Source organism: Giraffa tippelskirchi, chromosome 6, assembly GCF_054371585.1.
Source record: "Giraffa tippelskirchi isolate mGirTip1 chromosome 6, T2T-mGirTip1v1.2.pri, whole genome shotgun sequence".
In the NCBI taxonomy this organism is placed as follows: Eukaryota; Metazoa; Chordata; class Mammalia; order Artiodactyla; family Giraffidae; genus Giraffa; species Giraffa tippelskirchi.
In genome coordinates, this window is record NC_137280.1 from 90,977,384 (window position 1) to 91,001,944 (window position 24,561).

At 50.7% G+C, this 24,561-nt stretch overlaps 1 protein-coding gene across 1 annotated transcript; it reads left to right on the forward strand.

Moving 5' to 3' along the window:
- Positions 1–6,052: 6,052 nt before the first annotated feature.
- Positions 6,053–24,501, forward strand: LOC145509470 (complement C3-like). Its single transcript, XM_081498141.1, has 23 exons — positions 6,053–6,176; positions 6,293–6,432; positions 6,897–7,103; positions 8,087–8,138; positions 8,311–8,397; positions 8,529–8,732; positions 10,745–10,820; positions 11,073–11,241; positions 13,950–14,045; positions 14,205–14,358; positions 15,364–15,545; positions 15,741–15,899; positions 17,068–17,127; positions 18,272–18,362; positions 20,417–20,462; positions 21,506–21,593; positions 21,876–21,962; positions 22,167–22,272; positions 22,947–23,036; positions 23,311–23,397; positions 23,486–23,575; positions 23,687–23,822; positions 24,271–24,501. The coding sequence occupies exons 1-23, from the start codon at positions 6,107–6,109 to the stop codon at positions 24,401–24,403; spliced, it is 2,610 nt and encodes an 869-aa protein (XP_081354267.1). The 5' UTR covers positions 6,053–6,106; the 3' UTR covers positions 24,404–24,501.
- The last annotated feature ends 60 nt before the right edge of the window (positions 24,502–24,561 follow it).

A 24,561-nucleotide genomic window follows, 5' to 3' on the forward strand; every position in this document is an offset into this window, starting at 1 on the left:
TCTTGAGGCTGCATTTGCACAGAAAGCGTGCTATTTTTGTATCCATTCTTTGGGGATGATTTTGAAATGTCTGGTAGGCATTATAAAAGCTGGTGCCAATCCTACTCCAAGTTTTCCCCAAGCCCTGCATGTCTTCTCCTACACTTTTCACCCTCAGTTCCCCCCACCCCTACCCACCCAGCACACCAAAACCCAGGGCTACCACATATGGCTTTACTCTGCAAAACTCTAGGGGGTGCCATTCATTGGCATTAAATGAGTGTTTCTCCTGGTGTTGCTCAGTGCACAACTTGTACAGCTGTACAAAGCAGTCTTATCCAGACTGCATTCACAGTTCCCAACTCTTACCTAAGGCCACCCTCAGGCCTGTCCTTGATCTCACACCAGATTCCACCCCAGGTCTTCGTCTCAAATCCTGATGGGTCCCCAGCCTCCAAAGTCCTCGTCAGCTGCAAAGACATGAAAGTATACACCACACCAAGTGGTGAGGCTACACTGGTCATCAACACAGATGCAAATCTGAAGGAGCTCACTATCCAGGTACCAAACTTAGGGGGCAGGGATAGTGGGGCTGGGATATTGTAAGCTGGAAGAGTTATTGGGGGGTTTACTTGTCCATCACTCTCCCCAGGTGAAAACGGAGGCACCAATCCAGCCAGAGGAGCAGGCTTCAGCCAGTATGACAGCTCGGCCTTACTCAACTCAAGATGAGTCAGGGAACTTCCTGCACATTGATGTGAAGGCATTGAGCACAGAAGTTGGCAGCAACATCCTGCTGAACCTCAACACGAATCTTCGAGATTCTTCTGTCAATGACAAGATCACTCGCTTCACCATCCTGGTGAGGGGCTGGGGTCAGGACTTGCACTGAAGAATTCTTTCTCTGGTACAACCTGGCAAGCTGAGTTGGTGGGAACCATCTGGGATGGAATCCGACCTAGGGGTGGGCTGAAGCAAAGGGACTACGGGCCTCCCCTGTGGGCTGGGATAGCTTTGGGGAAGGGCTGGTCCTGTCCTTCTCATCCTTAGTCTCCCTTGTCTCCAAGGTCTTGAGTAAGGGTCAGATTGTGCATGCCAAAGAATTAAAAAATGATGGGAGTATCTTCGCATCCACCATTATTGATGTGACTTCCAAGATGCTGCCCTCCTTCCGCATTCTGGCCTTTTATTTACTGCCCAAGGGGACAGGACAGGACCCTGAACTGGTGGCTGATTCCATTTTGATTGATGTGAATGACAAATGCCAGGAGAAGGTGAGCCTAACTCCTTACAGTTGTATACCACCATCATAACTTTTGGGAGATAGTCTGTACAAATTCAAGGGTTCTCAGTCTGGGGGCAAGGGAGAGGAAGAGGAAGTGATGTGGCATTAAAAGCTCAACCTCAGAGGTGAAGAAGATGCAAGTAAGTGTGCAGAGTTGAGACTGGCCTGGTGGAGTTCCCAGATGCACCATCAGAGCTGAAGGGAGCATGGACTTGAAAGTGGACTTGGGGAAGCCCCTTGGTGACCTACGAGCCTCTTTTCCTCACATCTCTCTTTTTCCTTGCTTAGCTGAAGATTGGGATGAAGAATGAAGCATACCTCCAGACTATACAACCAAACAGCAAGGTGGCATTGAAGGTTACAGGTGATGCAGAGGCCACAGTGGAGCTAGTAGCTGTGGATAAGGCTGTCCATATCTTGAACAGCAAGCACAAGTTCACACAAAAGAAGGTAAGAGCATGTGGGCTTTGAGCCAAGAGATTGCCTGGAGATTCTAGCTGGAGCCTCAGTTTCTTCACCTATTAAATGGGTAATATTGGTGACTGCAAGGATTCAAGGAGCCTGTGGACAGCATAGAAGTTGGCAGGTGGTAAGAGCTCAATAAATCGATGATGGTGTGAAAATTATTATTTGAACCAGCAATTACAGTGTACCATTGCACCTTCCCTGGAGGGTTAATACAAGCTCCAAATTCTGGGTCCTCTCTTGACCCTCAGATCTGGGATACAGTGGAGGAACATGACATTGGCTGCACAGCAGGCAGTGGGAAAGACAGACTTGCCGTGTTCAAGGATGCTGGATTGGACATGAAGATGAGCACGGGGATGGACACTTTGGCAAGTACAGGTACAGATAGGGGACAGGAAGAGGGTAGAGGTAGGGAAAGTGCTATCCAGTCGTTAGGCACATGGGCTTTGGTGTGAAACAGATGAGCTAAAATCTAGGACGCTGCCGTTTACCGTAGATCAGTCATATTTCCTCTCTGATTCTCAATTTATCTGACCATAAAATATACATAGTAATAGAAGTAACTCACTGTGTGCTAATTAAGATGCAATTTTAGCCATGTGTATCAGAGATACAAATTAACATTAACTTAAACAAGGGAGACATTTATTTCTTGCTCAGTAACAGGCCAGAGATTATTCTGGGACTCAGGCTCCTTCAAGCTTATTGCTCTGCTGTATTCCAAGATGGAGTCTCATCAGGACCTCCTGCCAGGCACTAGGACAAAGGGACTTAAGAAAAAGAAGACACATCTCTCTCATCTTATTGGCCAAAATTCAGTCACACGGCCCATCTAGATGCAAGGGAGGCTGGGGAATGTAGTATTCATTTCTGAGTGATACATTAAAGATGGAGGCTTAATTGCCACAAACCATAGGGGAGAATGGATATATGGGGACAACTAGGCCTATCTTCTTTCAGCTATAAATAGTGAAAACAATAATGATTTCTATTTACTGCAAGCTGGAGCCTGCGCTAAGTACTTTTATATGCATGATCTCACGGATAGAACTATGATTATTCCATTTTACGCAGCTGAAGAAATTAAAACCCAGAGAGGTTAAGTGACTTGCTGAAGATTGCACAGCTTTTAAGTGTCAAAACTTGAATATGAATAGGCTATGAGATAAAATGAGGTGATGCATATAAAGCACTGGGTAGGCAGTAAGCACCCAATAAGTATCAAGAATGTGGATAATGATCTTGACTTGTCCTCTCATTCTTACCTCTGACCCCCAGACTGGCACTGCCCCCCAAGCCCCTCTCCCAGCCATCGCCGCCGCCGCTCCTTGAAGAGATTGGAGACCAAGAGGAAAGCAGGTTAGTACTAAAGCTGGACATGGCCCTCTTGGCTCCCTAACCAGGGCTTAGAACAGAAAACTGAGACCACTCTAGATACTCCAATGAGGAGAAGAGTGATTTAATGATGGAAGTTTAGTGCTTTGAAAACCATTAGCTGAGCTTTGGGAGTGGAAGTTGGAAGGGTGTTTGCTGGGATTCAAGGTCACGCCACTGCAGATCTTGCAATGCACAAAATCTCGGGAAATTGCTGTCAATATCCCTTGGGAAGCTGGTGGGTCAATAATGAAACACAGAATTATGCCTGCTACAAAAACAGACTGTAGCCCACCCATCAACTACCACTGATGGTAGGGAAAATGGTCTCCACCTCTCTTCCACCTTCCAAATCCTATATAAGAGCGTCTGAAAAGTGAAAGTGAAATGGAATTCTCCAGGCAAGAATACTGGAGTGAGTAACCATTACCTTCTCCAGGGGATCTTCCCGACTCAGAGATCAAAGCTGGATCAAGCAGATCTTTTACCGTCTGAGCCACCAGGAAAGCCCCCACAAGAGTTTCTAGGTGGCAGAATCTCGTACCATCCAGAACCTTAGCAGCAAGGGAGTCGGGAAATGTAGTTTTTAGATGTCTGGAGTCTGTGATACTGAAAGGAGAGAAGGATAACATGTAGACAAAGACCAGGGTGTAGACAGGATCAAGAAGTCTAGAGCTGAAGGAAGACGGGAGGTAAAACTAGGTGTTTTTAGAAGATGGATTCTATGAATATTAGGCTTTTCAGTCTCTTTGAGCAGTGCTAATTACTTTGTGGGTCTACATAAAGGGGAAATAAGTGAAGTCTAATAAAAATTTAGGTAAAATGCTGTCTAATTTCAATATCAAAAATTATGCTAACCTTCATGGAAAAGTACATATTATAAACTGTTGTTACATTTATGATAACAATCAGTCATATTGCTTAACTATAGATGTTCTGATTGTATTATATGGTAGATGGCAAGATTTTTAAATTGCTGTAATATTTTAATCTTTAAATGCATTCCTTCAGTTGGCTAATTTAGAAGCCTTCAACTTAGCATCATGCTCTACAGCAAGTTTTGTGTTTTCATTTTTTAAAAAATACACGATGGAACCAGGAGTCAAAACTGCACCTTTGTAAGGCTTATTTATTTATTTTTGGCTGTGCTGGGTCTTCGTTACTGCAGGTAGGCTTTCTCTAGTTGCAGAGAGCAGGGGCCATGCTCTAGCTGCCGTGCGCAGGCTTCTCATTGAGGTGGCTTCTCTTGTTGCGGAGCACAAGCTCTAGGGCGCAGGCCCAGTAGCTGTGGTGCATGGTCTTAGTTGCCCTGTGGCATGTGAAATCTTCCCAGATCAGGGATTGAACCTGTGTCCCCTGCATTGACGGGCAGATTACTAATCACTGCACCACCGGGGAGTCCCAAAATTGCATCTTTAATAAACAAACATGGCATTGCCAATCCCCGTCCAAAAGGAAGGAGGAAGAAAAGCAGAAGCAACAGGACCAATAAATTCCAGTCCCAGCTCTGCTGCTTCTGAGCTGTGTGACCCTGGGCCAGTGAATTGATCTCTCTGTGCTCAACTTCCTCATCAGAACACATCACAAGGGAAGGGTTCAATGTGAAGCTTCAGGGGAAAGATATAGGCAAAGCTCTGGGGACAGCATTGCCAGAGATGTGGCTAAACAGAGGTCGAGTGTTATGGTGCTTAGGTGGATGGGTCCCCGCCTCCTCAGGTCCCTTCCAGACCCTCCTCTGTCCCTCTAACTCTGGCCTGCAGTGAACAAGTTCAAGACAGAGCTGGAGCAGAAGTGCTGTGAGGCTGGGCTCCGGGAGAACCCAGTGGGGCTGTCGTGTAAGGAGAGGATCCAGCATGTCCGCTATGGACCAGTCTGCATTGCTGCCTTCCTGAGCTGCTGCCAGCTGTCTGAGACCCTGACTCAGGAGGCCCGAGAGGAGCAGCTGCTTCTGGGAACAAGTGAGGGGGCCATGGCAGGAGGCACAGGGTTGGGAGTGCTCCACTAAGGGGGCGTGGAGTGCGATGGAGGGTTGGAGTGGGAGGACCCCACTGAAGGTCTGGTGGCTCATGGGAGATGTGCAGAGGAGACCCTGTCCTTCATCTGCCCCCTGCAGCGGATGAAGATGATGATTTAGATGACTTCTTCCTGGAGGATGAGCCAGTCCGGAGCTTGTTCCCTGAAAGTTGGTCCTGGAAGACCATTACTCTGCCAAAAAGCACATCGGGGTAGGATTATGACCCTCATACCAGCCTCTGGTCCCTGGCCCTTCCATGCATTATCAGGGGATGCTGCTCCATGGCATGTGGAATCTTCCCAGACCAGGGATTGAACCCATGTCCCCTGCTTAGGCAGGCAGATTCCTAGCCACTGCACTACCAGGGAAGTCCCAATATTGCATCTTTAATAAGTAAACATGGCATTGCCCATCCCTCTCCAAAAGAAAGGAGGAAGAGAAACAGAAGCCGCAGGAGCAGCAGCATAAATTCCACACCCAGCTCTGCCGCTCATGAGCTGTGTGACCCTGGGCCAGTGTATTGACCTCTCTGTAGCTCAACTTCTCCGCAAGTTGAATGCTTCTAAATCAGCTAACTGAAGGAATGCACTTAAAGATAAAAAAAAATATAACTTAACCATCTTATTGTCTACCACATAACACGATTAGAAGAGCTATAGGTCGGTAATGTAACTTGATTGTTGCCATAAATAAAAAAGCTGTTCATATTATGTACTTTTCCAGGGTCAATGCTCCTGGGGTGACACTGAGCTCTCAGAATCGTCCCATGCCTTGCTGGATGGGGATAAAGATCCCAGTGGGTTCCCCTCCCAAATGATGGCCCTCTAAGGATAATGTCTCTAATTGGGTGACTCACAGACCCCTCCATAGTGATGTTAAGCCCAAGACAGTGACCCTCAAGTCAGAGGCTCTGTCCAGGCAGCATAGACTCATCATGTCCCCTCCACCCACCCTCTGGGGCTTCCTGCAGCATCTCCCACTGCATCATGGATGTGACCGTGCCCGATTCCATCACCACATGGCAGTTCGTGGCTGTCAGCATCAAGACTGGACAAGGTGACCCCACAAGCCCAGTGCTGAGGAAACAGGAGAACAATGGCCCTGACCAGCCCCCCACCCCCACACCCAGGACAGCTGGCCTTGCTTAACGGCGAGTGTTCTCCTGGTTCTAGGTCTTTGCGTCTCAGATCCCTTTGAGCTGACAGTTATGAAACCCTTCTTTGTGGATCTTAAGTTGCCCTTCTCCGTGATCAGGAATGAGCAAGTCCAGATCCAAGCTGTGCTGTACAATTTCTTGCAGCATTCAGTCAAGGTGAAGCCCCCAGCCTTCCCCCTGTCCCTTCAAACATATCTGTTGGTGTGTTTTATAAAAAGGGATGGAGTGTGTCCGTTTACGGAAGGGGCCACTAAAGTGGCAACCTTTTTATGAAAGCTTCTAAGACATTTTCTCATTTAAGCCTCACAATAACCTCAGCAGATGGATTCTCTGACCATTCCTGGTTTAGAGATAAGGAAACTTACATTGCTTCCTGAGGTTACACTGCACCTAAGTGACAGAAGTCTGGCATGCTGCAGTCCATGGGGTCACACAGAGTCTAACACTTAGTGGCTGAACATCAACAAGTGACAGAGGGGTTTGAACTCAGGCAGGGTCTTTACTCTCAAGCACTATGCTACATTGTCACATACGCAGGATTCTCAGGATGGAGACTGTGACTTTAGGGTCCTGGGCTTCCTCATGCCATCAGGACCCCCTAACCATGCCCTCTGCCCCAGGTCCGAGTGGAGTTCCCTCACAAGGAGTCACTATGCAGTGCAGCAAAGCCAGATGCCCCTTCCCGTCGGATAGTGGCCGTGCCCCCCTCCTCCTCCAAGGTGGTGCCCTTCGTGCTCCTTCCACTTGAAGTAGGCAAAGTGGACGTGGAGGTCAAGGCCAGAGGCTCCGGGGTCCAGGACCATGTGAGGAAGACACTCCTGGTCCAGGTAATGGGCACCCCCTAGCCCTTGCTGCCCATGTAGACAGTGGGGTGTCTACACTTGGGGCTCCAGGCTGTGTGATCATGGGAGGGAGTGGTGGTCCCAGGATCAACAAAGAGGCAGGAGTGAGGGGCATGATGATGATTTAAAAGTTCAATCACAAAGACCCCCACTTTGGGACTTTGGAGTCAGGCTTGGGTTCAAACCTTGTGTCTGCTGTGTGATCACAGCAACTTACTTAACTTCTCTGAGCCTCATTTGCAGGATGAGAATAATCCTCATAGCCATGAGTGATCAGAGAGCTGTGAACATTACACACAACCAGGCTCCCTGGTCAGTGCCTGACCCATCAGTAATAATATTTTATTTACTTGACAAACACATGTTTAACACATAGGATATAACACTTTGAAGATATTAACTCACTGAGCCCTCAGAACAACTCTGTGAGGTAGGAGTTATTATCCTCTCCCTTTTATGGATGAGAAAACTGAGGCACAGGGGAATGAAGTATTTCATCCAAAGTCGTGCAGCTAGGAAGCAAAAAACCTGGGATTTGAACCTAGTTCTCTGGGCTCCAGAGTCTCTGGTCTTTTTTTTTTTTTTTAACTTATTTGTTTGTTTTTGGCTGTGCTGGATCTTTGTTGCTGCTTGTCAGCTTTCTCTAGTTGCAGCCAGTGGGGCTACTCTCCATTTGTGGTGCACGGCCTTCTCATTGTGGTGGCTTCTCTTGTTGCAGAGCACTGGTTCCAGGGCACAGTGGGCTCAGTAGTTGTGGTCCATAGACTTAGTTGCCTCAAAGCATGTGGAATCTTCCTGGACCAGGGATTGAACCCATGTCCCCTGCATTGGCAAGAGGAGTCTTAACCATTGGACCACCAGGAAAGATTGAGTCTGCTCTTTATAGCTAAGCAAGACTTCCTCTTACTGTCATTATGAATGTCATTATGACTGTTGTTTTTAACCTGCTTCTTCATTGCATCCTACAGGCAGGGGGTCAGACTGAGCAAATATCCCAAAGCTTCCTCCTGAACCCCCAAGGTTTGTGGGGTTTTCATGGGGCTTCTGGGATCCTGGGGCCATGCTCCAGTGGAGGGAAGGTCTGAAAGGAGGGGGTCCAGCAGGTGGGCAGTCTGATCTCCTCCCAAAGTCTGCACACCCTGACCTCCCCAGTCCCAGAGCCCAGTCATCACACAAGGCTGTGCCTGCTCAGGTCAGACCCAGACGCAGCTGGTGCCAAAACAAGAATTCTTGAACAAGATGCCCAACACAGAGGCAGATGTGTTTGTCAGCGTCCAAGGTACCTGGGAAACAGAGCCAGCTCCTGTGGGGGCTGGGGTGGTGGGTGGGGGTGTGCTGGCTCCTCCAGAGCCTGCCTGGGCACAGGGTGATGGGGGAGACCTGGTGGCTTAGACTCTGCCCACTGGACAGGTGACATCCTTGGCGAGACCATCCTGGGGACCCTGACACCCAGTGAAACAAGGCGGCTGCTGAGGATCCCGTCTGGCTGCCCCGAGCAGACGCTGAGCGCCCTGACGCCCGTGGTCATCCTGACGCGTTACCTGGATACCACGGGCCAGTGGAACAAGGTTGGGGTGGAGCTCAGGGAGCAGGTGATGAAGAACCTTGCCAGCGGTGAGAGTGGGTCACCTCCTGGGACCTTGATGAGGGTGTCTGAGTCTCTCAGGGAGAGTAGCTGAGGTACCCTTGGGGCTGGAGGAGGGCCCCACTGGACCCTCCCAGACAATAGCACCCAAACTATGACTCCCAGGGGACTTCCCTGGTGCACCAGTAATTAAGACTCCACACTTCCAATGCAGGGGGCGTGGGTTGGCTCCTTGATTGCAAGCGTGTGTGTGGTGTGCGTGCTCAGTCGTTCAGTCATGTCCAACTCTTTTGCAGCCCTATGGACTGTAGTCCGCCAGGCTCCTCTGTCCATGGGATTCTCCAGGCAAGAATACTGGAGTGGGTTGCCACGCCTTCCTCCAGGGGATCTTCCTAACCCAGGGTTCAAAACTGCATCTCTTGCATCTCCTGCACTGGCAGGCAGATTCTTTACCACTAAACTACCTGGGAAGCCCTGGATCCCTGGTCGGGGAGCTAAGATTCTGTATGCCCTGTGGCACAGCCAAAAAAAAAATTCCCAAACTCTGACTTCTCTCTCAGTTGACAGCCTGATACCAAGTTCCCCAGGTGACCTCCAACTGTGACTGACCCCTAGGTTATTCCTTCACCCTGACCCCTCTCCCAGGCTACACATCTCATAACAGACACCCTGGTTTACCCTAAAGCAGCAACTTCCTAGGTTATGTTATATTTAGAGACTGTCCCAGGCTTTAGCCAGTCAGTTCTACGCGCTGGGCTACATTCCCAGGGAATCTCCAGGTAGAAAACTCCAGAATAATCCCAGGTGGTGGCTTCCTGGTTACACCTGAATGACAACACCTTCCCAGGTTATATCCAAATCCCCCAGGTAACAACTAGAGATACACACCCTGCTTACACCCAGACAGAGACCCTCTAGCGTGTCAGGATGGCCAAGTGGTCTAAGGCACCAGACTCAAGTTTCTGCTTCCCCAGACAGAAACCCTCGGGTTAGTTTGGACACTCACCCTCTCCTCTCCCTGGTTACACTCAGACACCAACTCTCCATCCACATGCTCTGGATGGTGCTCCATCCAGCTGACACCCAGCTGCTATCATCCCCGGTGTTAAACCCAAACAGTAAACCTGAACTTCCCTGCGGGCCCAGTGGCTAAGACTCTGCGCTCCCGATGCAGAGGCCCAGGTTCCATCCCTGGTCAGGGAACTAGATTCTGCATGCCTACAATGAAGATCAAATATCCCACATGCTGAAACTAAGGCCCAGCGCAGCCAAGTAAATAATTAAAAAAAACAAAAACAGGAAACCTCCAGATAACCTTCAGATAATATCCAAGTAGCAATGCTCAGAATCCAACAGAGAGGTGCACCCTCCAGACTACGCCCAGGAGTAACCCCTTCTGACTACTACTGACACCTTTAGATTACAGCCAAGAAACAGCCCCTAAGAAAACACCCAGATTGTGGACCCTCAGGGTTTCCCTGGTGACTCAGTGGTAAAGAATCTGCCTGCAATGCAAGAGATGCTGGTTCATCCCTGGGTCAGGAAGATCCCCTGGGGAAGGGAATGGCAACCCACTCCAGTATTCTTGTTTGGCGAATCCCATGGACGGAGGAGCCTGGCAGGCTACAGTCCATGGGGTCCCAGAAGAGTTAGACATGACCGAGTGACTAAATAATAATGGCCCCTCAGAATATGCCCTTTCCTGAGTTTCACCTTCCACAATCTTTGGTAGCGGTAATTCCCCATCACACCCTTCCCCAGAGGACCCAACAGCACTTTCCAGTTTATTCCTATATACAACTGTCCCCTGGATCCCACGGTCACACTTGGCCATGACTGTCATTTACACCTGGGCCCTGCAGGCCCTTCCGTTCTGCACTTGGACAAATCACCGCCTCCAGGTTCCATCAATACGCAAGGAACCCCTAAGTCTCACCCACACCCTGCTCCCCAGATTCTGCCTGGTAACTGACCCCTCCCTTGACAACCATACCCAAACACCAACTCTCCCTGTAAATTTCCCATCCACCTATTTCCCCAGGGTACAGCCGGATGTTGACCCACCGGAGTGAAGATGGCAGCTACCACACCAGCAAGGGAAACCCAGGAAGCACCTGGTAAGGATGAGGACACTGGTGGGAGGGGCCAGCCTGGGGCTTGGGGACCCAAGCCAGGAGCTTGTAACCGGGAGCACCCCCACCATGGAATCTTGGGGCAGGCAGGCTGTAGGGGCGGGCAGACCATGGGGCCAGTGGTGTTCCAAGTTCCTATGGTGTCTGGCATAGACTTCTCCACAGAGTAGAAGCCCCTGTCCTAGAATGCCTTGGTTAATGTTGCCAGCCATCACCCACCCATCTCCTTCCCGACAGGCTCACGAGTTATGTATTCCGGGTCTATGCCTTGGCCTACCCCACCATGACGATCAGGGCACTCAGTCTTGATTCTATCTGCAACATCGCCAACTGGATCATCACCCGCAGACAGGGGACGCGTGGAAACTTTGTGGAGGAAAGCCCCGTGGTCATGTGGTCCATGCAGGTACCCATCGTCCCCCTGGCTGAGCCGTTCAAATAAAACCCGAGGGCTTTGTATATGGGGAGGGGATGTCAGCCCCCTGGTGTGTTCACAGGTAGAATGAGAACAGGAAAGGGCTGAGGCCCAGCACCCAGCTCACATCTCCCTGCTCTGGACCATCCTGGACTCTGTTACAATGTGGGGAGGTGGGGTACATCCAGGACCCACCCCTCCCAACCCTACTCCAACGAGTTACCAGTCCTGGCCCACCTTTCTCTGGGTCTGAGTCCTCCCTGTTCCCCCAGTCAATACACCCATCCCTACCAAGTATTCCTCCACACCAGCCTCCAGAAACAACTTTTAAAGTGGGAGGTGTGAAATTCTGGAAGGCTTCATGAGGAGATGATGGGCTTCTCAGGTGGCTCAGTGATAAAGAATTCACCTGCCAATGCAGGGGACATAAGAGATGTAGGTTTGGTCCCTGGTTTGGGAGGATTTCCCTGGAGGAGGAAATGGCAACCCATTCCGATATTCTTGCCTAGAGAACCCCATGGACAGAGGAACCTGGTGGGCTACAATTTATGGGGTTGCAAAGAGTTGGACATGACTGAGTGACCAAGCGCACGCACTCATAATATTTATACAGACCTGGGGAGGTGAGGGAACCAGTCCCAGTGGATAACTAAGGCCAGAGTGTTCCAAGCAGAGGAAGCAGCATGTGCAAAGGTCCTGAGACTGGAATGTGTCCAACATGTTTGAGGAACAGTGAGAAGGCCAGTGTGTCTGGAACAGAGTGAGCAAGGGGAGAGGGGGAGGAGGTGAGAGGAAGGAGGTAGTGGAACAGATTGTACAGGGCCTTCTGGGCCAAAGGGAGGACTTGAGCTTTTCCCCTGAGTGAAGGTGGGAGCCACAGTAGATTCTGAGCAGAGGATGGGTGCAAACTGATCCAAGAGTTCACAGGCTTCATTGGCCCTCCAGGAAGAAGGAGCTGTGGGCTATGTATTAGCTTCCTAAGGGGGCCAGAATTAAGCAGCCCAACTAGATGACTTAAAACAACAGAAATGTATTTATTTTGTCACAGTCCTGGAGACTTAAAGTCCAAGATTAAAGTTTGGGCAGGGCCATGCTCCTTTGGAAGACTCTGTAGGGCGGGGATGGCGAGGGGAGAATCCTGCTTTGTCTCTTCAAGCTTAGTGGTTCCTGGCAACCCTTGGCATCCTTTGGCTTGTAGCCACATCACTCCAACTTCTGCCTCCAACACCACATGCCGTTCTTCCTTCTGTGTGTGCTTTCTTATATGTATACCAGTTATTGGATACTGGGCCCACCCTAACCCAGTAGAACCTGTTAGTCGCTCAGTCATGTCTTACTCTTTGTGACCCTGTGGACCGCCAGGCTCCTCTGCCATGAAATTCTCCAGGCAAGAATGCTGGAGTGGGTTGCCATTTCCTCCTCCAGGGGATCTTCCCAACCCAGAAATTGAACCCAAGTCTCTTGCATTGTCGGAGAAGGCAATGGCAACCCACTCCAGTACTCTTGCCTGGAAAATCCCATGGATGGAGGAGCCTGGTAGGCTGCAGTCCATGGGGTTGTGAAGAGTCGGACACGACTGAGCGACTTCACTTTCACCTTTCACTTTCATGCATTGGAGAAGGAAACGGCAATCCACTCCAGTGTTCTTGCCTGGAGAATCTCACGGACGGTGGAGCCTGGTGGGCTGCCGTCTGTGGGGTCGCGCAGAGTCGGACACGACTGAAGCGACTTAGCAGCAGCAGCAGCAGCAGCTCTTGCATTGCAGGCAGATTCTTTACCGTCTGAGCCACCAAGGGAAGCAGTAGAACCTGTTCTTTTCTAAATTTTTTTAACTTTTAAATTTTATTTATTTACTTTTGGCTGTACTGGCTCTTCATTGCTACACATGGACTTTCTCTAGTTGTGGCGAGTGGGGGCTACTCTCTAGTTGCAATGAGTAAACTTCTCATTGCCGTGGCTTCTCCCGTTGCAAAGCATGGGCTCTAGAGCTCTCGGGCTTCAGTAATTACAGCACATGGGTTTGGTAGCTGTGGTTCCTCGGCTCTAGAGCACAGGCTCAGTAGTTGTGGCACAGGGGCTTAGTTGCTCCGCAGCATGTGGGATCTTTCCAGACCAGGGGTCGAACACTTGTCTCCTGCATTAGCAGGCAGATTCCTCACCACTGAGTTACCAGGGAAGTCCCAGTATAACCTGTTCTTCACTTAGCGAGTTATATCTACAAAGACCCTATTTCCTAATAAGATCACATTCCAAGGTTCTGGGTGGACAAGAATTAGCGCCGGGGGGTGGGGTGGGGTGGGGTGCGGACATTATTTAACCCAGCACAGGGATTGAAGGTGGAACCTGGGAGACTAGAGAAGAGTTTGAACCTTAAGGTGGTCATTTACTAGCAATAGAGACACGTCTCCAACCCTCAGGTTCCTCGTCAGGAAAATGGAGCTGCTGCAAGAATGTTTTGAGCTAGCTTAGAGAGTGTAGCACAGTGTCCTCCATGGCTGTCAGCTTTTGTTAGTAAGGCAGACCCCACACAGGCAAGTCTCAAGATAGCTCCTCCTCCTCTCCCTGTCTCCACATCCTGCTTTCAACATCATCCAGCCCAGAGCTGAGCACCCGGGAGCTGTTCAAGGTCAGGGAGGAGAGACTGGGGAAAGTGCCTCCAAGATGGTAAAGGGATCATGGGTGTGGTTCTGCATTTGCAGGGTGGCTACCAAGGCTCTGAGGCAGACATATCACTCACAGCTCTTGTCCTGATCGCCCTGAATGAGGGGAAGGAGTTGTGCAGCCAGAAGATACCGGTAGGACTCAAAGAGGAGGGCAGGGTCTCAAGGTGCCGTAACCCCTGCACACAGGATGCTCCCTTGCCATCGTGTCCTTCTCAGTGCCTCCCTCTCTTCTAACTCCCAGACCCCTGCCCTCACATCACCTCCCTCTAGCCTCCTCTCTTGACTTTCTAGAGTTTGGCTTACAGCATGAAGCTTGCCGGTGACTTCCTGGAGAAAAAACTCCCCCACATTCAGACAACTTTTGCCATGGCCATAACCTCCTATGCTCTGGCCCTCATCAGGAGCCCCCGAGCCAATGACCACCTGGACAGCTTTGCCAGCAAGGGTGGGTATGGGCCACTTTTTAACCAGCTATGTGTTCACCATAGTCATGGAGGCAGAGTGAGGGAGATTGCATGATCTCAAATCCAGCAAGGTGTGATTCATCATTTATTGAGCACCTATTGTGTGCCAACCTTTGAGCTCAGGCCCTGAGAAACCAAGGTGAACGAGACTGATGTGGCCCCTCCCCTCAAAACTACCACTGTTGTTAGGGGAGGCTGGCAGAAGACAAACAGGTCAATAGAGAATTACAAATTGAGACTGGTGCTGAGATAGTAACATACAAGGTGGGTGGGAGCAATGATGATGAGGGGAGGGAAGTATAGATTGGAGAGCTGGGAAGGGCCTCCATGAAAAGGGGACCCCCTCAGCTGAAATGAAAGATAAGAAGGCTCACCTACATGAAAGATCAAGGTTATTCCAAGCAGAGGGGCTGGCTCATGCAAATGCCCTGAAGTGGGCAAGTGCTCGGTATGTTTGAGGCTAGAAAGAAGGTCATTAGACATAGGTAACTGAGAGGGGTCTGCTTCCCATGGTGTTGCCCTATCCCATCCCTGAGAGTCCTTATCTCATCCTCTCCATCCCCCAAGTCAAGAGGAGTGGAGTTAGAGAAACTCACTTGCATGAGTCTGGGAGGGATGTGGAGGAGCTCCTTTGAACCTCAGTTTCCTCAACCCTAAATAGTGTCCCTGTCCCCTAGAGTGGTTCTGAAAAATGCAGTGTCCATATGTCTCCTCAGCAAAGGTTTTCACAAGAAGTAGGTGCTCAATAAAATAGCCATGAGGGTGACAGAGGATGAGATGGTGGGATGACATCACTGATTCAATGGACATGAACTTGGGAAAACTCCAGGAGATGGTGGGGGACAGGGAAGCTTGGTGTGCTGCAGTCCATGGGGTCGCAAAGAGTCAGACGTGACTTGGCAGCTGAACAACAACAACACAAGGAGAGGACAGGTTTATGGAGATGGTTCCAGATCTACATGACCAGGGGGACACTCATCTTCTAGACAAAACCCATTGGCCAGTGGGTTTGGATGACCTGGACCTAGACGACTCCCTGTACACCATTGAGGCCACGGCCTACGCACTGATGCAGAAACTGGAGCTGGGTCGGCGCAATGAAACACATGCCATCGCTAACTGGCTATTGAAGAAACGGCAGCTGGGAGGAGGCTTCCAATCCACCCAGGTGACCAAAAGAAAACTAGGGGTGGAGGGGTCGAGGGTGGAGGGGTGGGTTGCTAGCCGAGGTGCTGACACGACTGGCCCTTTGGGTGGGGCTGTCCATGGTGCTGGTACCCACGGTGGGGGGGGGTGTCCCAATGTGCTGTCCCTGGTGCTGATCTGACACCCCCACCCCCCACCCCGCCGTCCCAACACCCAGACCACGGTCGTGGCCATCGAAGCCCTCACCCGCTTCCGTGAGGCTGTCCCCTTCGATGGTGTCCAGGATCTCCACATCCAGATCAAAAGTTCCAAGAGAGCCTTGCATGTGGAATGGGTCATTGATGAAAAGAATGCCTACCAGCTACGGTCAGCAAAGGTATGGAGCTCAGGGGCAGATAGGATGTCCACACGGAAGTGGCACTGGAGATGAGGCCAAGAGTCATGTCCCTGACAGTCTCCAATATTATCTAGCCACCATGGGCTATACTCTCAATGTATTGGTTCATTTATTCTTCCTGAGCACCTACTGTGTGCCAAACATTCTCCTGGGGTACATTATGAAGCATCTGCAGTTCCAGCTCTCAAGGAACTTACAGTCTGGAAAGAAACTAAGACAATAAATTTAATTCTACATTCTGTTCTAAGCTTTCTGAACACAGGGGAAGGAAATAAGTGTATAAAGGAAAAAATAACCTTGGTATGGTGGAAAAGGTCATCTCCATGACCTTACCTCATGGAGGAGGTGATACTTACCTTCAATTACTCAGTTATCTTTACTGGGCACTTACTGTGTGCCAGGCACTGTTCTAGGTTCTGGGAATATGGCCATAAATGAGACAGGGAAAAAAATCCTTGTCCCTGTATAATTTTATATTTTAGTGAGAACAGAAAATAAAGAGATGTGAATAAGTAAGATGTATAATGTGTTAAGTGATGACAAGTGCTACGGGAAAGAATGAAACAGGAAGAGAGGTAGGAACATCAAGCAGTTGTCATTTTAAGTAGGTTGGGCAGGGAAGGTCTCACCAAGAAATTTACAATTGAGCAAAGATCTTAAGGAAAGGAAGGTGTGATCTTTCTGGAGATCTAGGCAGAAGAAACAACAAGTGCAAAGGCCCTGAGGCCAGAGTGTTGTAAGAATAGCAGTGGGATTTAAGCAGGGCTGATGTGATTGGATGTGAATGCGTAAGATGTTGCTCAGGCCGATGAGGGAAGAATGTATGAGGGGAACAAGAATAGGTGCAGAGAAGCCAAAGAAAAGAGTCTTGGGGGGAGGAGGGGCTTCACACATGAGGAACTTCAGAGACACTGCAAAGTTGACGGTGTAGACAGATCTACATTAGGACTGAGTCAGCAGTTGTAGTTGATCTGTGACAGTGTAGACACCATCTCCATGGAGAGGGACAGAAGAATCACTAGACCCCAAGTTAGGGAAATAATTGAGTTCCCAGTGCCCATGGATGCTTCCCTCTTCACCCTCATTGCATGTGAGCCATGTTTTGCTGCTTCCTCTGCCCTCAAATCCTCCTCCCCCTTCATTTCAGTTCTCTGCTGAGGAAGACCTACAGATCAAAGCCAGGGGCACTGGAAGAGGCACCATCTCGGTAGGTCTTGTGTTCCTTAGCTAGAGCCCAGTGCTCTCCCTGTTCATGGGAAGAGAGGCAGATATAGACTCCAAAACAAGATTGAAATCACCAATAAGCTTAGCTATCATTTAGAGCACAAATGTGGGAATCAAGCTAAGGACACCTGAAAAAAAACCTGAGAAGTCAGTAAAAATATGGGCTCCATTTGACAGGTGGAGAAATAAGGTTTTCACTTGCAGTAAGTAAAGAGTTGAGGTAAAGGCCAGAGATACTTGGAGTTTGGGTTTGGTTTGTTTTGTTTAGGCCACACCGTGCAGCATGTAGGATCTTAGTTCCCCCACCAGGGATGGAACCCACATCCCCTGCAGTGGAAGCAGAGTCCTAACCACTGGACCCACAGGGCAGTCTCGAGGCCATAGATTTTTGGACGACTTCGGCCCTTCCTATGTTGAGTCCCTGAAAAGATGTCTTTTCCTTGTCCCCCCAAAGGAAGATTCTCCTTCCAGGGTGCCTCCCAAGGCCCAGAGAACAACTCCATCCTTCCCCCAACATCTAGGGGCTCCATCACATCATCTGGCCCTATGCCTTGATCCAGGAGGACAGCCCTCTTGGTCACTGAATTCAAGGTAGCCCTCTATCATGTGTCAGGCAATGGAGTCACAGTTGAATCCCTGCCTTTGTTGTGTGACCTCAGGCAAGTCACACTCTGCCTTCAGCTTCAGTCAATTTTAAAGTAAATAAAATAAAAAATTCAGTTCCTCAGTGGAACTGGCCACATTTCAAGTGCTCGGTTAGCCACATGTGCGGACTTCCCTGGCAATCCAGTGGTTAAGACTCTGCACTTCCACTGCAAAGATCGTGGGTTCAATCCCTGGTCAGGGAACTAAGATCCTGTATGGCGCAACCAAAAATAGCCACATACGTCCAGTGGCTGCCACATGGAAAGCACAGATAGAGGCTATTTTACAATCAATGCAGGAAGTTCTATTGCACAGAGGTGGCATAGACTCCATAGGCTGTTCTGGCCACTGAACCCACTGGATCGAGGAGGGAAGACCTCGCTGTGAATTCCCCATGGAGCAGAGAGCTGAGCAGGCAAGAATAGAAGCAAGGAGAAAAGGAGCAGGTGTGAATGAGCGCTGACCTCTCCTCTGCCCAACAGATCCTGACCATGTACCACAGGTCCCCAGAGTTCCTGGAGGACACCTGTAAGAGGTATCACCTGAATGTGAATCTAAACGAGAACCAGGAAGGTGAGCCTGGACCCAGAGATGCTCTTCTTCTTTTTTAAATATAATTGTATTTATTTATGTATTTTTGGTTGTGCTGGGTCTTCATTGCTGTGCTACGGGCATGTTCTATTTGCAGCAAGCAGATTGCGGTGCAACTGCTTCTCATTGCAGTGGCTTCTCTTGTTGCAGAGCACAGGTTCTAGATCTCAGACTTCAGTAGTTGCAGGTCATGGGTTTAGTTGCTCTGCAACATGTGGAATCTTCCCAGACCAGGGATCAAACTCATGTCCCCTGCATTGGCAGGCGAATTCTTATCCACTGTCATCACCAGGGGAGTCCCTAACTCTTCTTTTTTTAGTATTTTATTTTAGCTACCATTCAGTAATCACATCTATTGCTTTATTCAGCCATTCCACAAAGAATCTGTGAGCATTTACCATGTGCTTCACTCAGTTTGTAGCCTTGGGAACATAGGCATGAACAAGAAAAACAGCCCTTCTTCTCTGGGAAATCACACTCTAGTAGAGGGACACAAGCAATATGATAAAAACAGTATGGCATACTTTTATTGTTATTTATTTATAACATAACTAAATCTGCATTGTAAAATGTAATACGTAGCATAGTAGCAGGTGATGACTAAGTACCACATAAAATAAAGTAGGAAGAGGTGCTACAGACTTGAGGGAGGTCCAGGGGAAGCTCTCCCCAGCATGCTTTCAACTGAGATATGGAAGAAGTGAGAGAGTGTGCTGTGGAGGATCTGAGGGAAGAGCACTCCAGGCAGGCACAACAGCAGGTGCAAAGGCCCTGAGACAAGAATGAGGTCACCCGGCTTGAGTAACAGCAGGAAGACCAGAGTGGCTACAGAGGAGCAAAGGTGAAAGTTGCTCAGTTGTGTCCGACTCTTTGGAACTCCACGGACTGCAGCCCGCCAGGCTCCTCTGTCCATTCTCCAGGCAAGAACACTGGAGTGGGTAGCCATTCCCTTCTCCAGGGGATCTTCCTGACCCAGGGATCAACCCCAGCTTTCTTGCATTACAGGCAGATGCTTAACTGTCTGAACCACCAGAGAAGCCCCCAGAGAAGGAAGGGGTAGTTTTAGGAGGAAGAGTTGGAGAGATGATGAGGCAGGGACTTGCGGACCATGGCGAGGACTTTGGGTTTGGCTTGGAGGGAAGTAGGAGCCAGAGAGTGTTCTGAGCAGAGGAGGGACATGATATAGCACAGGCTTGCACAGGCTACCTCTGGGGGAAACAGACTATAGAGGGTACAGGTGGGAGCTGGGAGAACAAGGAGGCAGCAACTGCACTGTTCCTGCAGGAGATGATGGACTAGACCAGGGAAGGGGTGTTGGAGATGATCAGAAATGGATTTGCCTGGTGGTCCAGTGGTTAAGACTCTGCACTTTCAGTGCAGGGGGTGTGGGTTCAATCCCTGGTCAGGGAACTAAGATCCCACATGTCATATGGTGTGGCCAAAAAATAAAATTTTTAAAAAAGGAAGAAATGGATTCTAGAATTTCCAGTCCTGAGTACCAAGAAGGAAGAGCCAAGGCTCTGCCACTGGGAACTCACTGTCAGAGTAGGGCGGGAGATAAGCCTCACCAGTGCCAAGACTTTTGGGGACTAAAAGTGACCAAGAGGGGACTTCCCTGGTGGTCCAGTGGTTAAGACTCCATGCCCAAATGCACAGAGCACTTGTTCAGTCCCTGGTTAGGGGACTAAGATCCCACACACTGTGCAGTCAACAAATAAATAAATGAAAATAAAAGTGACCAGGACTTTGGTTGGGGGTCTATTTCTTAATAGTAGTAGTAATGTGATAGTAATAATAACTGACCATTAGAAAGCCCTGATCCAGCACTATATTAAATGCTTCACTTGTATTTACTCACTTAAAATTAACCAACTTGGTTGGGAATATCATGATCCCCTTTTCCAGATTAAGCAACCAAAGCACAGAGAGGTTAAACAACTTGCTCAAAGTCACACAGCAGAGCCAGGATTCAAACCCAGGAAGCCAGTTCCAGAGACTGTGTTACCCAGCCTTAAATTCCTGCTTTCTTTCTGCAGAGAATAAAAAGGGGGAAGCAACCTTTCAGCTCCGGATGGAAACGAGGTCAGGGCACAGGATCTTCGCCTAGGCAGGAGGAAGGATGCACCTCCTGGAGTCCAGAGTCCTTAGCAGCTCTCCCTGTGTATTGAGTGGAAGCTGGAAACCAGCCAAACCCACCTCTCCATGCCTGCTCCATCATTGCTACCTCTCATCCTGCCCTCCCCTGCTTGTCTACCATGCCACTGCCCCAATCCTGTCCTCCATCCTGCCGTGTCCTAGAATGGCAGGCTCCTGAATGGTGGACATGCACCATGACCCAGATGCCCAGAGCCTGCTCCAAGCGTGGTGGCTCTCCCCTGTCTTCATCTTCTCTAGCCATTCCAGCTCCCACTCCAGTCTGGCTCTGTCTCCCAAATACCCTTGCCCAGGTCTAGATAACAAAACATGTACTGAGTGCCTCCTGGGTGTCAGGCTCTGTTCTAGGAGCTACAGACACAGTTGTGAGCAAGACAGCTCCTCCCTACCTGGTGAAGCCCACAGTCTCTCAGGAGAGACAAACAGTAACTGAACAATCACCCAGAATCAGTGCAAAATGACCACTGTGATTAAATGTGGTGAAGGAGAGGTCCACAGAGCCACGGGAGGGCAAATTAGAGAATGATCAGTTGTGAGGGCTGAGGAAGGCTTCCAGGCAGGGGTGGGGGGGTGCGGTTGGTGAAGGGATGCCTCAGGTGAGATTGCAAAGATGAAAGCGTTTTTCAGGGCAAAGAGGTAGAAAGGAGAATTCTAGGCTGAGAGAACAGCATGTGCCAAGGTCCAGTGGCAGGAGAGAGATCAACACTTCAGAGCAATCAATTGGAGGCTGGAGTGGGAGGAGGTGAACTGGACGGATGAGACCAGGCATTTTGTAAAGCAAGGAGGGTAAACCAGGAGGCGATGTATCAGATTTCTGTTTGCTAAAACTGTACGCTGTTTGGGGGCAGAAGAGTGACAGAGAGTCACAGGAGGAGGTTACTGCCCTTGTCCAGGCGAGAGGTGACAGCAGTGGCAGTGTGGGGGAGGGGCAAGAGGACAGTGGGAAGAGACTCGCGCTGTGAAATCCCCAGGTTCCAGGGTCGTCGAGATGCCACAATGACCATCATGGAGGTCTCCCTGCTCACCGGGTTCTACCCCAACCAGGATGACCTTAAACAGGTAATGAGCAGGGCGGGGATGCCCTGGAAACCTCCCACACCCCTCGAGTGGGTGCAAAGCACCTGTCTGTGAGTCAAGGCCCCCAAGTTAACGCCCCCACGGTCCGTGCCCCAAGGTCAGTGGCCATGGTCAACTTTAGCTTAACCTTTGCCCTGATTGTGTCTCAGTTTCCCCAACACTGGAGCTGATTGGACAAAGGTTGGGAGCTCTAAGAGTGGAGCTCTCAGGGCTGGGTGCCTCTGTGGATCTCTGCCAACTGGCAGGTCTCACCTTCTGCCCCAGCTCACGAGCGAGGTGGAGAGGTATGCCTTCCAGTACGAGACCAAGATGAACTCCAGCGACAGCACCGTTGTCCTCTACCTGGAGAAGGTAAGGCAAGCCAGGTGTCCTCTGCCAGGGGTGTGCGAGCAACAGCGTAGGCCGAGAAGCCACGGTCAGCACCCTGGTCAGTGATGCTGAGAGTCGGCTCTTCAGTTCAAGACCACGTGGTCAGTGGTCATGACCGAGTCTCTGTAGTCGGTATCCGCAGGCACAGTGGCCCTGCGCGCCTCAGATAGTACTCCCCTCCTCCAGCTCTCCCACAAAGAAGACACGGTGCTCGGCTTCCGGGTCCACAGGATGCTGAAGGCCGAGTTCCTGCAGGCTGCCCACGTCACAATCTACGACTACTACGAGCCTTGTGAGCAGGGGCCTGGGAATGGAGGGGATCCTCAGAGCATTCAAGGCCTGAGAAGGATGGGGCCAGAAAACAAAACAGAGGGGTGAGGCGCGCGGAGCCAAAAACGAAATGGGGCGTGGCAGAGAGGGTCTTCTTTGGCTTCTGTGACCAGAAGGGTGCGGGAAGGGACTTAAGGGGCGTGGTGCTGAGGGGCGTGTCCTTCCTTGGTGGTTGAAGATGCGGGGAGGTGGGGCAGTAGGTTGCCTGGAAGGGGGTGTGGCCGAGCTGAGAAGGGACTGGGCGTGGCCTGCTGGGTCAGGGTGGGCAAAAAGCAGGCAGGGTCTTCAAAGAGGAAGGACTTGTTAAGGGGGTGGCTGGGCACCCAGATGGCCGCTAGTGGTAAAGAACCCTCCTGCCACTTCAGGAGACGTTAAGAGACGCGGGTTCGATCCCTGGGTCGGGAAGATGCCCAACCCACTCCAGTATTCTCACCTGGAGAATCCCATGGACAGAGGAGACTTGTGGGCTACAGCCCAAGGGGTCGCAAAAAGTCGTACAGGGCTAAAGCGTGAAGAATGTTAAAATGTTGGGCAGGGCCGGTGGGGCGGGGCCTTCTGAGGGCGGTGCCAGACCGGCACCCAGCCCTCCAGGAGCAGAGGCCCAAGCCAACCCGGGTTACTCGCCCCCTCTCGCAGCCCGAAGGTGCACCTCCTTCTACAACCTGCCCACAGAGCACAGCTCCCTGCGGAAGATCTGCGACAAAGACGTGTGCAGATGCGCAGAGGGTGAGGCCATGGAGACGGAGGGCTGGGGTTGCCAGGCTAGGGATTCAAGAGCTTTTTATCACCTCCTGGGTGCCTTCTGGGTTGAGTTGAGACAGCGAGAGGGAGAGAGAGAAAGACAAAGAGAGACAGAGGAGGAGAGAGCACACTACAGACCAGAAAGGCCAGAGCCGCCCCGCCCCCGGGGGTTGCACCTGGGGCCGGATGGGGGTCAGAGTGGAGGAAGGCCCCACCCCTAGCGCCGCCAGAGCATCCTCCCCCTCCCCCAACCTTCCAGAGCAGTGCCCAGCCCCAAAGAAGGACAGTAACCACCTGAGTCAGGAGGAGCTCCAGACAGCAGCCTGTGAGGCTGGAGTGGACTTTGGTGAGTGTGGGGCTTGGCAGGGGGAGTAGGGGGCAGAACACCTGCAGACTGGACACCAACACGACACACCCCTGGACCCATTCCCCAGTGTACAAGACCAGTCTGGAGTCTGTAGAGACCTCCGACTCCAACCCCTACATCTACTACAACATGAAGCTCCAAGCCATCATCAAAAGTGGTATGTCCAAGGTGGCAGGGGAGATGGTGTGGGGGCCTACCCTGGGGGTCCCAAAGTGGGAGCAGGCCAGGCCCATGCAAGTGAACACACACTGGGTCTCCTCTCCTCCAGGCACGGACTCTGTCAGACCCCTCACCGTGAAGAAATTCGTCACTCACACCACCTGCCAAGACTCCCTGGGGCTGAAGGAACACGAGACATATCTCATAATGGGCCAGATTTCAGACCTGTGGAGAGTCAAATCTGAGTGCGTGGCTGGGGGGCTCCTGCTACCCTGGGGACCTAGGCCTGGGTCCCTTTCCCTACCCCAGGCCAGTCCTTGGTGTCAAAATTTCTACTGCACCTATCAACAGGAGTTTTGGGTTTCAGGGCTGCCCTGAATGAAGGTGTAGCCTGTGTGCTGCACAACTCCCGGGAACACTGTTCATTAGGGGATGCTGTAGATATTGATGGTGGTTTTCCAGCAGAGGGTAGGAAAGAGTCAAAGAAAAGGGAGACTTTTCTAATCCCCAGTAGTATGGGCTGGGGGGGGGCAGGGAGCGGTGGGTAGGGGGAGGCGAGATGGCCCTGTGGAGGACATTATAGGTTGTGGTTCTGGGACTCTGTCAAGCAGGGCAGAGGAGCAAGTCAGAAAGGTCTCCACACTTCCAAAGCAACAGGCTCTCCTCACCATCCTTACCACCTCTCACCCACAGATACATCCATGTCCTGGGCAAGGAGACGTTTCTCATGCACTGGCCAGTGAATGGGACAGTGGGCAAGAAGGAATTGCTGGACCAACTGGCAGGGTTTTCAGACTATATGCACACTCATGGCTGTGAGTCCTGAGACCCTAAGGGTTTCAGCTGCTCACGGGAGGGTGTCTCCAAGCACGCCTGAGCCCCTGGGCTTAACCTCAAATAAAGAGCATAGATATTGTACCCAAACTCCAGACGTGTTCCTGACGTGGAGAATTAAGCAGGGACCCTGCAGAACCTGCTCTGACA

Coding starts and splice junctions, on each gene's coding strand:
- LOC145509470 (XM_081498141.1), top strand. CDS start 6,107: ATGGATGTGACCGTGCCCGATTCCATCACCACATGGCAGTTCGTGGCT. Junction 14,046..14,204: donor TGTGCAGCCAGAAGATACCG/GTAGGACTCAAA, acceptor TTGACTTTCTAG/AGTTTGGCTTACAGCATGAA. Junction 23,576..23,686: donor CCAAGCCATCATCAAAAGTG/GTATGTCCAAGG, acceptor CCTCTCCTCCAG/GCACGGACTCTGTCAGACCC.